The sequence below is a fragment of the Syngnathoides biaculeatus genome, chromosome 2 (genome assembly GCF_019802595.1).
Source record: "Syngnathoides biaculeatus isolate LvHL_M chromosome 2, ASM1980259v1, whole genome shotgun sequence".
Taxonomy (NCBI): domain Eukaryota; kingdom Metazoa; phylum Chordata; class Actinopteri; order Syngnathiformes; family Syngnathidae; genus Syngnathoides; species Syngnathoides biaculeatus.
This window is the reverse complement of record NC_084641.1, coordinates 25,652,505-25,669,675: the sequence shown is the minus strand read 5'-3', so window position 1 is coordinate 25,669,675 and position 17,171 is coordinate 25,652,505. Positions and strand designations below refer to the sequence as shown.

Genomic DNA, 17,171 nt, shown 5'->3' with positions numbered 1-17,171 from the left:
CCAAATAGCTCGTTTGACGTTTGTTCATTAGCACCTCGATAACAAAGCCTTCACAAAACAAAGAGAAATCATTAGGAAAATTATAACAAAAGTGCTTTTTAAGAGGGTATTAAGGGCTGCATGAAAGAAATCACGCGCGTACTGCTTTCGAAACCATTCGAGGCCTTCACTTCCGGCCAAGGGTTAAAGTCTTTCGAAATTAAAGATGACTGACGATGGAATAAGGACATTAAATATTAAGCCTTGCAATCTGTGCAAAGAAGTCTGTGACCTACAAAAGCATACATATATATATATGTCTATATATATATATATATATATTTATATATACTGTATAGTACATTTGAAGTTTATTTACAATTACTATTAACAATAAAGGAAACCCAACAAGACATTGTGTCTAATACTGCAGTAGCGCCACTTTGAGGAACTGATGCTTCAACAAAGATGAGAACCAGGAGGAAAGATTATTGCTAGAAATCTAATTATTTTACAGCGTCAACTTATATACACACATCGATGTCGCCCTTGGCCAGTTTTCGATCTCTGTACGTTCAAACACTGAAAATTTTCGGTAATCAAAATATCTTCAAATTTCTGATTTTAAAAAATCCTTCTGTGGATTGATAAAACGACCTCCTCTTGAATCCGTATAAATATACATCAGTTTTTGTTTTCAAAGTTTTTGTTTTTCCTTTCCTCCCTTCAATCTCTGCTCTTTGAATTAGTTGGTACGCTGACGCCAAGAATGCTGTTGTAAAATCTGTGCTTGCTACCTTTCTACTGGTTCCCAGTTAAGAACAAAGATCCTCAAAACCCATTTCAGATACACGGGCCCGCCCCCCAGTAAAATTTCCCCTCGGAGCAACCGTTAAATAAAACCGCGAATATCTTCCGCTATGGATTCAAACTCGAGTAAAAGGCCTCTATTGCCATAATCCTGCGGATGCTGGCCTACCCTTAAAGTGCAATCAGCCAACAATTCGGTTGTGGGCGAGCCCGCAGAGCCTCGGGGGACGAGATAATCTGCCGCTTCTTCGCCGACGTCTCGATCTGGCGGGCCCCCGTCGAAAGCGGGCACGAGGCGGCCGAGAAAATATGAAAGAGAACGCTCGTCGGAAAAAAAAAGCTCCGTCGTACATTCGACAAAAGAGGGCTTCGGAGACACGCGGACAAGCCATCCCCACGAGCACCTCGAGCCCGCTGAGACTGCGAGGCCCAACAAGTGGAGCAAGTCTACGCGGCGACCTGCTCAGACCGCAATATCACACTGCAGTCAGCAGGGGGAGCGCCAAGGCGTCGGGAAGCGGATGAGCGGCGCGTATCACAGTGTTCGGGGGTTTGTCAAGGCGTCAATCGAAAGGCGCGCGACCCCCCACCTCGGTGGTGCGTCTCCGTGCGTCTTCCCACGCACAAATACGTCGTCCGTGAAGCTCAGCAATATTTCTGGATCGAGGAGAGGAACAGAGAAGACGGGCTGAGCTGCGCATTCCGACCGTCACAACGCAAGCGTTCGAACCGACGCGCCCACCTGATCTTGCCCCATCATGCGCCCCATCACCATTGGATTCATCCCCATCTGGCCCATGTGACCCGCTCCTCCACTCGCCGCCATGCCGCCGTTCATCATCATGCCCCCGTACTGGCCGGGATTTCCTTGCTGCCCGAACTGCTGCTGCCCTGGGGGCACTTGTTGGCCAAACGGCTGCGGCGGGTACGCACTGATGCGGGGAGCAGACGACAAGTGGCGATAAACATTCATCCAAACGGGCCTCCGAGAACCGCGTTAACTTTTTTTTTTTTACACACCTATTACGGCCCATGCCTCCCTGTGACCAGCCCTTCATATCCCCGCCGGGGTACATGGGGCCGCCCTGCGGGTGTGCTTGCATCATGGCGTTTTGAGGCCCCAGGCGGCTCGTCATCATGGCGCCAGGAGGGCTGTTGGCAACAGACGGGCCAAACGAGGGGTCTCCCTGCTGGGTCATCCCTGTATGGATAAATTGGAGAAAAAAATGAAATGGCCATAAAAGCACAACTGTTGAAAGACAGTATGACAAACGGGGGTTGATGCATCGCCAAAGCTTTCCTAGTTCAGCGACTCACCGCCGGGGAGCAGCATTCCCCCGCCGCTCTGCGCCAGTCGACTCACTCACCGTAATTCCCTGCGTAGCTAAACTGCTGTGGACCCGGCTGACCCATGCCGGGCCCTCCCACGCTATTGTCCATGCCGGCAGGAGCTGTGACGTTTGGTGGGGGGCTGAAGCCACCCCCGGCCGCCTGCTGCTGCTGCTGCTGCTGCTGCATCAGCATCATCATGCGCTGCCTCCTCATTTGCATGGTCACCATTTCCCTGCTGCGCTGAGCCATCATCTGAGCATTCAAGAAACCCTGCTGGGAGAACGGAGAATTTGAGGACATCGGTGATGTCAGCACGTCTGCCTCACTGTCCAAAGGTTCCGGGTTCAAATCTGTATTCAGGCACTTCTGTGCAGTTTGTATGTTTCCCAAGCTTTGCACGAGTTGTTTCATCCAAAAATACAAAGCTGAATATGAATTGTCAAAAAATATAAACGTGAGCCTCCGTGTGAATAGCTGTTTGTCTCAACGGCCTGACAAGCTGCGTGCGACAAAAATCGATTTGGGGCTGGCAGTTTGAACGAGGCCTTGCACGCGCCCGTTGATTGGCGACCAGTCCGGGTTACGCTGTGCCTTTTACCCAACATCAGCTGGGATTGGCTCCAGTTAGCCCGCAACACTCATAAAAGCAAACGGAGTAGAATATGGATGTACAGGGAAGAAAATAAGTATTTGAACACCCTGCAATAGTGCAAGTTCTCCCACTTAGAAATCAAAGGATCTGAAATTTTCACTGTAGGTGCATGTCCACTGTGAGAGAGATCATCGAAAAAGAAAAATCCAGAAATCACACTGTATGATTTTTGAACGATTTATTTGTGTTACAGTTGCAAAAAAGTATTTCAACATCAGCTAGAATTCTGACTCTCAAAGACCTGTTAGGCCGCCTTTAAAAGTCCACCTCCACTCTATGTATTATCCTGAACCAGATGCTCCTGTGTGAGGTTGTTAGGTGCATAAAGACACCTGTCCACCCCATACAATCTGTAAGACTCAAACTTGTAACATGGCCAAGACCAAAGAACTGTCCTAAGACACCAGAGACAAAATTGTACAACTCCTTGGTGGAAAAAAAGGTCCACTGTTGGAGCAATCATTAGAAAATGGAAGAAGCTAAACATGACGGTCAGTCTCAATCGGAGTGGAGCCCCATGCAAGATATCATCTCGGTGGGGTCTCAAAGATCTTTAGAAAGGTGAGGAATCAGGCCAGGACTGCACGACAGGGCTTGGTCAATGACCTGAAAAGAGCTGGGACCACCGTTTCCAAGGTGACTGTTGGTAATACACTAAGACGTCATGGCTTGAAATCCAGCATGGAACGGAAGGTTCCCCTGCTTAAACCAGCACATGTTGAGGCCCGTTTTAAGTTTGCCAATGACCATTTGGATGATACAGAGGAGTTATGGGACAAGGTTTTGTGGTCAGATGAGACCAAAAGGGAACTTTTGGGTGATAATTCTACTCACCGTATTTGGAGGATGACAAATGATGAGTTCCATCCCAAGAACACCATCCCTACTGTGAAGCATGGGGGTGGTAGCACCATGCTTTGGGGGTGTTTTTCTGCACACGGGACAGGACGACTGCACAGTATTAAGGAGAGGATGACCGCGGCCATGTATTGTGAGATTTTGGGGAAGAACCTCTTTCCCTCAGTCAGAGCATTGAAGATGGGTCGTGGCTGGGTCTTTCAACATGACAATGACCCGAAGCACACAGCCAGGAAAACCAAGAAGCATATCAAGGTTCTGGCGTGGCCTCGCCATTCTCCAGACCTAAACCCAATATAAACTCTTTGGAGAGAGGTGAAAGTACGTGTTTCTCAGCGACAGCCCAGAAACCTGTCCGATCTAGAGATGATCTGTATGGGGAGTGGGGCAAAATCTCTCCTGCAGTGTGTGCAAACCTGGTGAACAGCTACAGGAAACGTTTGACCTCTGTAATTGCAAACAAACGCTACTGTACCAAATATTAACATTGGTTTTCTCAGGTGTTCAAATACTTATTTGCAGCTGTATCAGATGATTTTTCTTTTTAGATTATCTCTCTCACAGCGGACATGCACCTCCATGATTTCTAAGTGGGAGAACTTGCAACACAGCAGGGTGTTCAAATACTCATTTTCTTGACTATATGGACAGACGGACAAATAAAGTGTTTGTTGTAAAGTTGTTGCCTACCTGTCCAGTCGTGCTCACCTGCATGGCGGGCCTCATGCCAGGATTCCCTGCAGGGTTCTCCATCTTCATTCCCATGGACTGCCGTGATTGATTCATGAACTGAACAAGGAAAAAAAAAATCATTCAAATTAAATCCAAAATGATCTTATGCGGATCCTCATGGTCTTCTTACAATTAAAAAAATATATATTTTAAGAAGTTCAATACAACGCAAGCTTAAATGGCGTGCAATTGCCATTTAAATGTAAAATGGAGCAAAATTTAAATGCGATTCATTTTTCATCAATGGCATCCATGCACATATTAATATTTAACAACGGCCATTACGTATCAAATGCTTGCGACGTGATCGATACCTGCTGTCCCTGCAGCCTTTGTTGCAACTGGAGCCTCATGGGTTTGCTAGCACTCATCATCCTGGGCCTCATCATGTTGGGACGAGGGTGACCCATGCCCGCCATTCCACCCATGCCAGGGAAACTGTTACCTTGGCCCATTTGGGACAGCATGGGCCCAAATCCCCCTTGCTGAGGCTGCCCGTGCATCGGACTCCCGCCGTAGCCGCTCTGCATGGGGACCGTCGGGGGTCCGGGATAGCCTTGTCCATAAAGAGGTTTCTGCTCCAGTACCAAGGAAGAAGGTTCTTGTCCAGTCAAAGACTCCAGCGATTGCTCTGCTCCCTGGGTCTGAAGGGAGAAACGGCGAGTTGACCAAATATTTGCAAATCTTACTGATTAATTTTCTGTTTGCCAATGCAGCAGAGTTCAATCTCTCGGGGCTCATTTATATCACTTCATTAAAATGAAGAGAGAGAAAACAGAGTAAAGAGTGAAGTGATTTCAATTAATCACAGTTAGGAGTCACGACAAGGAGGCTGTTTTTGTAATTTACCACTTGATTACTCCTAGATGAGACAGACTACTTCCTGCAACATTACCTGGCTGACAAGATCCGGGATGCCGAGGGCCCTGTCGATCTCCTCGAGCGCGGTGCCGTCTGTATTGTTCAAAAGGGAATCCAGCTGGTCCAGGAGCGCCCGCTCGTCACTCTGACCCTCGCTGGTGGTGGGTGGTGCCAGAAGTTCGTCTAAGGTGTTGGCAAACTGGCGCCTGCGGCGAACGCACGCGTGGATTAAGACTTTGTTTTGGGGGGGGGGGGCTTTTTAGGGCGAAAATTCCATGCGGTAGGCTGCGCTCACCTGTTGCTTTCCATGGCCATGAGAGCGTCGGGCCATGAGGGGTTGGGTTGGCCCTGCTGGCTGAAGGCGCTTACGCTCATCACCATGTCAGTGGAACCACCTTAACCAAGAGACAATGCGAATTTATTTCACACTTCATCAAGTTAATAAAGGAGAAATCCAGAGCTTTGCATGAACAGTGTATCCAATAGGTCATGTAATGTGTACCCTATTTTGACAATATGATGTCAAATACTCTCTCATTTCATAGCGTTTTGAGAAGATTTTTATCGGCAATTACAAATTTTCTGGGGCGCTGCCATTTTCGCGAGTTACATGATCTATGCGGGCATATGTGACGTGTACCGTGCCGTTCCAAATGCTGAATTACACGGGACACCATTTACGCCCGGCGCTGATTTCTCTGATTTATCCTCATCTGATGAAGAAATATCAGTATCGGTTGATGGGGAAGACGGCGGAATACTTCCATACAGATTTGAACCTGTGGCTGTAATTAATGTTGACGCGGAATGACGCGGAGTCTGACGAGCGAGCTCCGGTGGCGGGCAGAGGCCTTTAGCCTAGCTTCGGCGTCCAGGAAGCCTGGAAACTCGGCCCGTGGCCCGCCGCCACCAACTTTGGGCCGGCAGATGGGAATGGTTCTTTGGACGGGAATGACGCGGAGTCTGACGACCTTTGGCGTCTGGTGGAGGCTGTTAACCGAAGCTCAAACGCCGAACCTCTGCCGGACGCCGAAGCGTGGCTCGCAGCCCACTGCCGGAGCACGCTCATCAGACTCCACGTCATTCCTCTCCGGAGAACCATTCGCGTCTGCCGGCCCAGAGCTCCCGGGGCCTTTGTTTATGCCCTTACGTCTAGCGCGAAAGGCCTCCGAGTAGTCCGACTCCGGCCTCATTCCCTATGAAATGAGAGAGGATTTAACATCACGTTGTCAAAATAGAGCATATATTTATTACGTGACCTATTGGATACATTGGTCATGCAAAGCAGTGGATTTTCCCTTTAACATATGATTGACAGGCCAAAGTGAATTGAGCAACATACCCATATCCATGAGCTGCTGCTGCAACATAGACCTGGATCCTGGGTTAACGTTAGAGCGGCTCACCATGGGGCCTGTCATCATTCCTTTGCTGCCGTTGAACTCCACGTTGGGACGCATCATGGAGGGGTGAACAGATGAACCAACTGGACTGGTACTGGAGCGGGAAATACTCCAGTCTCCAGATCCCCCCATGGGAGACCTCTGGGCAACTACAGCCCTATTCATTGGCCCTGGTAATACTGAATTATGTAGACAAGAATCAGTCACCGTGGTGTCGAGGTATGACATGGAATTCATTTAGCATTGGAAATTAAGAACAGGGCTTGGCGATTTTTTGGCTCACCAGCCACGGTGGCAAGCGGATTCCCAGACTAACTCCCCATTCAGCATTTTCTCACGCCACTGTTTTACAGTCAGATAGTAAAGGTTACGTGGAACCAATTTCCACATTTGGTAAAGCAGGTTGAACTAAACTATCCATTCATCCATTTTCTTAGCCGCTTATCCAGACAAGAGTCGCGGGGAGTGCTGGAGCCTATTCCAGCCCACACTCACAATCACAACTTTGGGCAATTTAGAGTGTCAAATTAATGTTGCATGTTTTTGGGATGTGGGAGTAAACCGGAGTGCCGGGAGGAAACCCACGCAGGCACGGCGGGGCCGGGATTGAACCCGGGTCCTCAGAACTGTGAGGCCAAGGCTTTACCAGCTGATCCACCGTGCCGCCGAAACTAAACTACATGTAGTGAAGTTATTCTCCTGCCTCAGTGATTCCGGACAAGTGGGCTGTCTTCACATCTGAGTGAGTCGTCAACCCCTTGACGCCGGAGAAGGGCGTCCTCAGAGAAGTGATCACAAAAAAATGTACGTGTGTGTTTTCCTCCTTTTACGTCAGACTTTTCACTTCAATACACTTCTCTCTTTGGCCATAATGATTGCACAGTTATGTGGGTGTTTTTTTTTTTTTTCCCCCCACGCATTTGAATGATACTTTTGGCCGGTTTCTGTTTAGAACACCGATGCAGGTTTTACATCAATTGGTCTTTGTTCCGATGGACTCCCGGGTCGATGAGGGCGGAGAGGTTTCACGCCAATGGGATGGGGCTTCACTCTTTCTAAAAACACCGATTACTATTTGAGATTTCCCTGACAATTCATATTAGAGGAATCCAGACACAGGTGATTAGCAAGCGCGTGGAGTCGGTCGGGTTCAAGCTAACTAGCGCTATGCTGGAGTATAAAACACACAGTTCTACCTACGCATTCTGCTTCACTACCCAGTAGTTACGCTTTCTACTGAGGTAGTACTGTGTGATGAGTTTAAAGCCCAAGTGTCATGCCTATAAACATTCTAAAATAGATATTGTAGTGAAAAAAACATATAAGATTCACTACAATGTCTATATGAAAAAATAAGTATGAGTGGAGAGCGCATCATTCATGCACAAAGTTGTGGAAGTCTCATTCGACATTCAAGTGGTAGCCAAATTGGCTGCATTTTCTGTCCGTGATGTCACACTGGGACATTCGCCATTGAAAACACGCTGTGGACCCTACTATGGGACACGCCCCTTCAGACACGGAAGCTCTTTTTGAAGAAGAGAACATCACACAACCGAGTGGCGATCCACAAGGCATGCAGAGGCTGTCCTCGAACAGCTGCTGCATGGAAGCCTTCCCATGCGCACATTGCCACATTTAGCACCCCTGATTTACGGATTACGCCCTCCCCTACAAACTATTGTTTTTTTTTTTTTTTTAGTAGGTGTATACACACCTACCAGTCATTTGGAACTCACAAAGCTTTCGTTCTTTGCACCCGCGCAATCCGTTTTTCATGACGAACCGGGTCTTTTGGAAAAGTATGAAGAGCGAATCCATCCTCCCGAGTGTTTGCGCAATATCCAGCAATACAACGAGGCGGCATTTTGGCTAACACGAAGAAACAACGAGTTACCTTCCAGCAGGTAAAACGAGTGGAAACAAGCAAGTCCGCTTGGGCGCGCTACTGCCTCCGACGTCACTTCCTGCTTCTTGTCGAAAACAAATCTCTTGAGAGGATTTTCATGGCAGGCGTTACAAAAAGCCATAAACGTCCAAATCATGATTTGGGGTGAAAAAAAACCAGATGGGTCCATACCGGCTGCCGCTTTTTCATTGATAACATACTAAAAATCATACATTACATGACAGTGGCCCTTTAAGTACTCCTCCCCAGTTCATTCTATCGATGACAAGTTCAAAAATTACTACTGGAAGTGAATAATGTTATATGTATTTTTCATTACAATATCTATTTTCGAATGTTTATAGGGATGACACTTGACCTTTAAAGTTCATGAATTGATCATTTATTTTATTCCCAGTCTCTGAGTGTCACGTGGTTGATTACTTGCAACAAATAAAGTACTAAATACACACCCATGTTCCCTGGGTAGCCGTCAGGGCTACCCATCATATTCTCCTGCTTGACAAGCATTGGGCGCCTTCCTGCTCCTCCAAGTCCTCCAGGAGGCTTCCCCTCCATAGACAAGGTCCTCTGGAAGTGCCCTCGAGGCCCTGGACCCAAACCTGAACTTTCTGAGTAAACAAAATATTAACAGTCACTCTCTTTACTTCCACACGAGTACAGGGTTTCCCCATTATTCGCGGGGGTTACATTCCTTACACCCCCGCAAATAACAGAAATCCACGAATAATTGATGCAGTATTAATATACCTATATATGGTATGTACAATAATTTTACAACCATGGGATACACTTAAAAGTTCTTACATTTTCTCCAAAATGGACGGCCTACCTAATGTTCACAATTATTGTCTGACTTGGTTAACGTGTTAGCATGCACGGCAGTACGTGATTTAGCATATCATATGCTAGTGCTCACGAAGGAAGGAGGAACAATTGCATTTCACTTGTAAGCAGAAGAAAGCTTACATTACCTGTGTAGGCAGGTCATTCCTGACGATGTTGTACACACTCGCTGTGTCACATCGAAACTGAAATCATCTGAAGCACTGATGTCAAACTCCAGGCCCGGGGGGCCAGATCCGGCCCGCCATATGGTTTTATGTGGCCCGCGAAGGCAAATCGTGTGTGTCAACTTCCAGGATTTTTGTTAAAATTTCAGATTGCCATGTCAGAAATGACAACTCTGAGCTATTGCAAGCATTTCTGTGTGAGCAAAGCTGAACAATAGTCGAAAAACCCATTTACCTCGATTTCTGATTCCTAATTCATAAATTCCATGTGTAAATATAATGAGGCAATTGAAAATTTTGATTGTTTCCCTCTGAGGGGAACCACAACTACAATGTGGCCCCCGGAAAATATGAGTTTGACACCCATGATCTAAGGACCTCCATAGTCCCGCAAAGCATGTTCCGAGCATTTAAAGTCCTTGTTTTGTGTCAATTATTTTGTGGTCATTCTTTTATGTTTTGTGTGCTAGTCATGCTAATCTGTTTTCTGATCATTTTAGTTTCGATGTGACATCATGAGTGTGTAGATCTCTCAGTAACGACCTGGCCACACAGGCAATGTAAGTGTCTTCTGCTTACACGTGAAATGCAATTGTTCCTCGCTGCCTAGCTTACATGCACGCTAAAACACTTGCACGCTAACAGTGTAGCCAGTGTGTTCAAGTGTGCTTTCTTCGAGAACTAAGTTGTAAGGCGCCGTGAAAATATGGTAAATTTAAAAAAAAAAACTAACTTGGAGAACTAAAGCCGCAAATATGCAAGGCTGTGAACGGTGAACCGCGAATGGGCAAGGGCAAACTGTAATCACAGAGTTGCTAAAAGACTTGATTACAGCTGGGTGAAAGGCAAAAACTCAGATATACCCCACGTGATTATGACAATCAAGCGATGTGATGACTGATTAGCAGATATCTTTGCTTGCCTTGAAGGCTGTCATCAAGGCAACCCTGGGGTTTGTTGCCGTCATGTGGTCCAGCATCTCCAGCTTGATCCGGGTAAAAATCAGAACTGGTCCCCCTTAGGTCTCCCAGGATAGACTCAAGGTTGTGCAACTGGAAGAAGATTGAAGATGATGCATGTCAAAATGTAAGCAACTAGTTCAGGTGGTACCATGTCCAATTGAGGCAAAAACAAAAACTTCACATTAACTTACATCATCAGGTGGTTCTGACTTGATCTTACTCTCATGATGTTCAGGAGGTTGGCTAGGACCACCACGTGGCGGCCCGCAAGCAGTACCCGAGGTTCCCTTGCAATCTAGTTCCTCCAGTTTGGGCTTGACATCCAGTGGCTCTTTGGAATCATCCTTGTTGAGGAGATAATGGAGAAGGGCATGGGTCTTTTCCTTCTTGGGGCTAAGCTGCTCCTGCTTCGGCTCAGTGATTAAGCCAGGGCCACTCCCCGACCCCGACCCTGACCCTCCTGTACCCATTTCATTGCCCTCTTGGTTGCATAGCGCCACCTTCCCCGTAGCCTCAGCTGTGATCTTTGCTACTTCATCGGGTGTATTGCCGTTCTGGAGTAGCTTGTGGAGGATTTTGTGCTTTTCTTGAAGTGATCCTGTGTAGCTGGCGGATGTGGACACTCCACCCAACCCACTGGTCTGGTTTAAATTGGCACTAGCAGAGGAAGAGGACGACACGCCAGTGGATGAAGGGCTAGTCATCCCCCCAGCGGGGTCCTTAATTTCTGAGGTTGGTGTACTACTGTTGGTTGATGGTTGTGGAACAGGAGGCCCTGGAGGTCCACTTCCACCGATTCCCAGCTCTTCAGTTGGAGATGTCAGCAACTGCAGCAACTTCTTATGCCCCTTACTGTCTGGTACCCTTCGACTAGGCTCCGACGTTGCCGCAGTCACCTCATTGCCCCCGTCTCCCAAATCTTTAGGCGGTATAGCAGCCTGGCTGTCGGGTCTGTCTCCAGAGTCTTCGGCCGGTGGATATTGATGATGGTGCAAAGAGTGGGGATGGTCACCAGGTCCTGGCCCAGGCCCCAAGCCCACCACTGGGCTTTTGGATTCATCCTGGCCTGATTTGGCCATTTGGTTTGGCTGGGAGGAAGAGGAGGAGTGGACACTAGGAGAGCCGTCTGGTTTATGGACTGGTGAAGGCGACAACAGTGTGGAGGGCATTGAGTTCCCGACTCCTTCACTGATGGCTTGTAAGGCATTAAGGGAGCTGCTGGAGTAGGTTGTCGTGCTCCCACTGCCCCCTCCACCACTGCAAATGCCACCCATGGGAGAGTGCATGCCTAAAGGGAAACCACAATACATTGATTTGAACAAGTGGGCAAATGAAATAATGTTCTGCAGGGCCAGACTATTCAAAATGGACAAACTCACCTCCAGGAGAAAACTGATTGGCACCCATCTTTGGACTTCCTCGATTTCGCGGGGACATCAAGAGTCCCGACTGAGGAGCGCCCATCCGGGGGCTTCCTGAAGGGCTGTTCAACCCACTTAGTCCAAAGCCCCCACTACTCTGAAAGGGGGGCTGATGTGGGTGGTGCTGCATGCCTTGGCTTGGGTTGTTCATGGGACCGATTTGACTCATGTGTCCCATCTGACTGATTTGCATCATGCGGTTGCCCATGGCTCCGTTTCCACTACTTCCTCCATACGGGGCGCAGCCACCCATCTGACCCATGTGACCCATATGGCCCACGTGCCCATGCTCGGTCATTCCAAATCCCCTGTTCATGCCGCCCATGCCCCCCATCACCATCCCAGCCCCGGGGTTCATGTTCATGTGGGCGTTTGCGTTGGGGCCTCCCATGGACTGCTGTCTCATCATGTTCGGCATCATGTTCCCACCCTGAGATGAGCGGTAGCCATTAGGTTCTCTGAATAAAGAGAGAAAAGAAATCAGAAGAAAAGAAAAAAAACAAAACAAAACATCACAACACCCTTCGTTTTTCCCCAATTACAGAAGTTTGATATGAATCCAGTTGTTGAGTCTTTAGCTCCCACATCAGATTCAATAAATAGCTGTTAGACGTTGTTATTTTTTTTAAGATTGTGTGCGTGTGTGTTACTTCAGAGGATTGTTTGTATTTCCAGGATCTGACCTCTGAAGGAGGTGAGTAGAGATGAAGCCTTGTGGCTCGTTGCTCATCGGGTGGCGGTACAGTTTACTCTTTGTCTGGGCAGTGACCGGCGTGCCGTCGGAAAGGGAGAAGCGATAAAGTGGCGTCTCGGCGTGGCCCTGCAAAAAGGCTGCACAAAAGACCCACGTGTTCACCCAATGGTACAAAAGCAAAGGCCAGCATTATTTGTTTGCATTTATAATGACCCCAATAGACCTTTCCAACCAGTCAGTCACTCGTACATTAATAGCTAATCAGATAGCCGCATTGTCTTAACCCCTAGCTTGACACGCCCCTCTCGGCGGTTGTCAGTAGTGTGAGCTCGGAAAAGTTGTTACGAAGAAAATGCTCCTCAGATGTCCTTGGGGAATGTGCAATTCTAATGAAAGATATCCTGCTAGGTTACAAGGAGCCCGATTGGTTCAAAGCCTAAAACACAGTTGACAAAGTGTCTACAATGGATTAAGGCTCGAAGAAGACCGCACGTACAACTGAACGAAGTGTGTCATGTTTTATGCCGAAGAGTCGGATTAATGATACGTAAATTCGCAATGTCATGCAAGAAAAAATGTCTATTTGCATCACATCGGACTATTAAGACAGAGCGCTGGGTTCAATTACGAACCAAGTCAATTTTTTTTTTTCATCTGGTGACTACGGTACTGACTGAGTTTTTCACCATTGTTTAAATGTAGAAAATCGAACCAAATTCATTCATAAAGACTACAATGACCTTTCCAAGTAAAAAGTATTTCATCCTGTTGGATTTCAATATCAAGTTTGTGAGGCATCAAACTTTTTTTTTTTTTGCATCGATCGCCAATATTTCGCTGTAACTCCGACATTGCGTCCTGCTCCGTCCAAAATCTTAATTCCGTGTACATATCCTTGCGTGAAAAAGTTGAGACCTCTGTGTAGAACTCTCTTGGACAAATCTGACGCATTTGGCAAAAAAAACATACTGCAGTATTATCTGGAATACGCGATAGAGAATCGACTTCAAACCTGTTCTGTTCAGTCGCCATTCTGAAAGCTTGTGGGACATGGCTAAGGGGGCGGAGCTTTAAGTCGCCATCGGAAAGGTCCATTACTGGTTTGTATAACGCACCCTCGTGATAGTGCCGTTTGTGAGACCAGGGTTGCCCGTCACTGTGCTGGAGGAACATCTGGATGCAACGCCTCAATAAATCTTCCCAGCCTGGACGCACTGATGCCCGCAGAGAGTTTTGGTCAATCTGGATCAGTTTACCTGCCAGGTAGGGTAGATGGAGGAAGAGAAAGTGGGAGAAGTGAGAGGAAGACTTGAAGACTCGGTCTTTGGGGTCCTCACCTGAGAGTTCATGCCTGGTATTGAAACTCTCTGTTCTCTCCATCGCTGTAACTCGACGGGCCACGCAGATCATACATGACTGCAGATCTAGTGAAGGGAAAAAAGCCTCAGTAACGTTACTGTATAGATTTATATATGATAAAAACATGATATATATGAAATGGATGATTTTTAGTACGTTACTAATAAAAAAACAGCACGACAGTATGGATCCATCCGTTTTTTCACCACCAAACATCGCTTGAATACTCGGGAGAATGGACCACGTAATCGGTCTCTCATAACGTAACAAAAGTTCCGCGTACAAACTATGTCGATGTGCGCGTCGGATGGCGTCGGACTGCTGCGCGGACGGCGGCGAATCTGAAGAACCCACCCAAGAATGGCTCACTCAGCCGCGTGCGTGCAGTAATGTGCCCCGGCTCAACGGTGTTCATCGAGTACTCCGGCGGCTATGAACAAACCCCTATAAGCAGCACGGCTCGGCTCCATTATATGCCACCACGGCGCCGAAAATCATCCACACCGGCTGAGGTGCCGCGTTCGGTGGTCATGGCTTCTGGGCACGTCGGGCTTTGCAGACGGGGGCGGCTCTGAAGAACCCAGCCGAGAATGCCTCACTCAGCCGCGTGCGCGCAGTAAAGCGCCCCGGCTCGACTGCGCTGTGTTCATCGCATACTGCGGCGTCTGTGAACAACCCCCTAAAGCAGGACGGCTCGGCTCCGTCATAAGCCACACCGGCCGGCTGCGATGAGCCGCGAGGGCTCATCTCCGACGCGGAAGTAGATCGGACGGGGATACGGTTTGGCCGTGATCGCATATCATCTGAATATGGCTCGAAACAATAGCGTAATATTGCCCCGGTAACTTCACTCGTTTGTGTGGTGTTCTCCTTTTCGAAAAGAGCTTCCGTGTCAGAAGGGGCGTGTTCGTCTCCCATAGTTAGGGTGCACCAATATGGCGACCACTTGGATATCGTAGAATGACACTTCTGCAACTTTGCGCATGGATGACGCGCTCTCCGCTCACATTTCTTTTTTCGTATAGACATTGAAGTGAATAATGTTATATGTATTTTTCATTACAATATCTATTTTAGAATGTTTATAGGGACGACACTTGGGCTTTAAGAATATTCGATTACATTACTCAATTTAGACAGGCCTCATGTTCATTTCTAAGTGTGACACAAATGTCAAAGGTTCATATACGCCTACAAAAAAAAAAAAGTTGCGACGCATGGAAATGTACCTTCGCCCTCCTCAATCATGGCCTTCGGCTGGGTGAGGGCAAAACACTGCATGGTCTCGTAGCGCGGCCCTCCTGGCCCCTCCTCCACGGCGCCGTGGGCATGGCCAAATTTGACAAGCATCCGGCAGTTGAAGGTGTGACTTTTCTGTCGGGCTGCCTCGTTTCCCCACGACACTCCATTTACTAGAGATGGGACAAAAAAAAAGCAGACATTTTTTTCAAAGCAAATTCCATGCAGGTTATAAACTCAAAGCGTCTGCAATCGAATGTCTCACACACCCACACACAACAAACATTTCCCCACTCAGACCGAGAAGCAGGTGTCTCTCCTGATGTTCGGATCTAGACTAAATGGACCATGGGATTATTGTAGCTAAGGTGTCGATTTCCAATACCCCCCCCCCCCCCTCGAAGTGTACTCTGTGGTGGGCAGAGGCCAGCCGCGCTGTCATCTATCCTCATTAGGGTCCCGACTTCTCATTACACTCACAAACGGTCACGCACACAAGCGCAAGCGTGAGAAGGCGGTGCAAGGGGTCACCTTCAGGGAATTGGAGAGCAAAAATACAACCGGGTGGGGGGGGCAAAACTTCATGGAGAAAACAGAAACCGTCTTGCAGGCTCTGTTGAGGTCTCATCGAGACCTTGAATTGCTCGAAGGAGGTTTTTGTCTGGCAGGTGCAGGGAGGATATGGACTCGAGATATGTTAAGAGGATAGTTGGATATAATAAATGGAGCCGGGGAGTTGTTGGTGCAAGCTGATAACAGTTTTTTTTCAGCAAAAGAAAAAAGAAAAGAAAAGCACAGCAAAGTCCTGGGGGGAAATGATTAAAAACAAAAATTAAATACATCATCGCAACACAAAAAACACACAACACATTGTTATTGAGATGAGTTATTTTGTGTGTGTATTTAACTGGAGATGGTGTGTTCAGTGGTCATCCCGCAGGAATGTGCTGCGAGAGGTCATTTCATTCACGGCTCCGGACGCCTAACGACAGCCGGCGGGGGGGGGGGGCGGCGGAGCGAGACAATGACGGCTGGGAACGTGAACGTGTTGTGAAATGGCCAAAGCCGTCAGATACAGACTTTGTAACAGCCGTCCCCAGTTTTTGTGAATAGGGGAGCGAGAAAGTCAGCAGAGACGCGGGAAGAAAGGTAGGACACGACCCACAGGGAAGGAATACAGTGAAGAAAATAAGTACTTGAACACCCTGCTATATTGCAAGTTCTCCCACTTAGAAATCATGGAGGGGGTCTGAAATGTTCATCGTACGTCCACTGTGAGAGAGATCATCTCAAAAGAAAAATCCACAAATCACAATGTATGATTTTTTTAATGATTTATTTGTGACACAGCTGCAAATAAGTATTTGAACACCTGTCTATCAGTTAGAATTCTGACCCTCAAAGACCTATTAGTCCGCCTTTAAAAGTCCATAAGAAGCGTATCAAAGTTTTGGCGTGGCCTAGCCAGTCTCCAGACCTAAACCCAATAGAAAATCTTCGGAAGAAGCTGAAACTGTTTCTCTCAGCGACAGCCCAGAAACCTGTCTGATCCAGAGAAGATTTGTGTGGAGGACTGGGCCAAAATCCCTCCTGCAGTGTGCGTAAACCTGGTGAACAACTACAGGAGACGTTTGACCTCTGTAATTGCAAACAAAGGCTACTGTACCAAATATTAACATTGGGTTTCTCAGGTGTTCAAATACTTATTTGCAGCTGTATCACACACATAAATTGTGAAAAAAAATCATATGCTGTGATTTCTGGATTTTTCTTTTTATCAGGCACCTACGATGAAAATTTCAGATGCCTCCATAATTTCTAAGTGGGAGTACTTGCAATATAGCAGGGTGTTCAAATACTGATTTTCTTCACTGTACTATGCTCCCTAAGTATTTGAACACCTGTCTATCAGTTAGAATTCTGACCCTCAAAGACCTATTAGTCCGC

At 47.5% G+C, this 17,171-nt stretch overlaps 1 protein-coding gene across 14 annotated transcripts in view; it reads right to left on the bottom strand.

The window, feature by feature from the left end:
• Positions 1-335: 335 nt before the first annotated feature.
• The window catches only part of LOC133512970 (nuclear receptor coactivator 3-like), an 89,419-nt gene continuing 72,583 nt past the window's right edge, over positions 336-17,171 (bottom strand). For 11 of the 14 annotated variants that reach the window (XM_061843096.1, XM_061843152.1, XM_061843162.1 and 8 more), the window contains 17 exons: positions 15,215-15,397; positions 13,964-14,050; positions 13,742-13,882; positions 12,616-12,763; positions 11,891-12,390; positions 10,703-11,799; positions 10,472-10,601; positions 8,989-9,147; positions 6,567-6,806; positions 5,520-5,619; positions 5,259-5,430; positions 4,678-5,007; positions 4,322-4,420; positions 2,157-2,394; positions 1,810-1,990; positions 1,532-1,721; positions 336-1,446 (listed from right to left, as the gene is read on the bottom strand). In XM_061843096.1, the coding sequence (XP_061699080.1) occupies positions 1,435-1,446; positions 1,532-1,721; positions 1,810-1,990; positions 2,157-2,394; positions 4,322-4,420; positions 4,678-5,007; positions 5,259-5,430; positions 5,520-5,619; positions 6,567-6,806; positions 8,989-9,147; positions 10,472-10,601; positions 10,703-11,799; positions 11,891-12,390; positions 12,616-12,763; positions 13,742-13,882; positions 13,964-14,050; positions 15,215-15,397 (4,007 nt within the window). In that variant the 3' untranslated portion in view covers positions 336-1,434. The remainder of the gene's footprint in view (positions 1,447-1,531; positions 1,722-1,809; positions 1,991-2,156; positions 2,395-4,321; positions 4,421-4,677; positions 5,008-5,258; positions 5,431-5,519; positions 5,620-6,566; positions 6,807-8,988; positions 9,148-10,471; positions 10,602-10,702; positions 11,800-11,890; positions 12,391-12,615; positions 12,764-13,741; positions 13,883-13,963; positions 14,051-15,214; positions 15,398-17,171) is intronic. The other 3 variants (XM_061843124.1, XM_061843133.1, XM_061843142.1) reach the window with 3 other exon arrangements.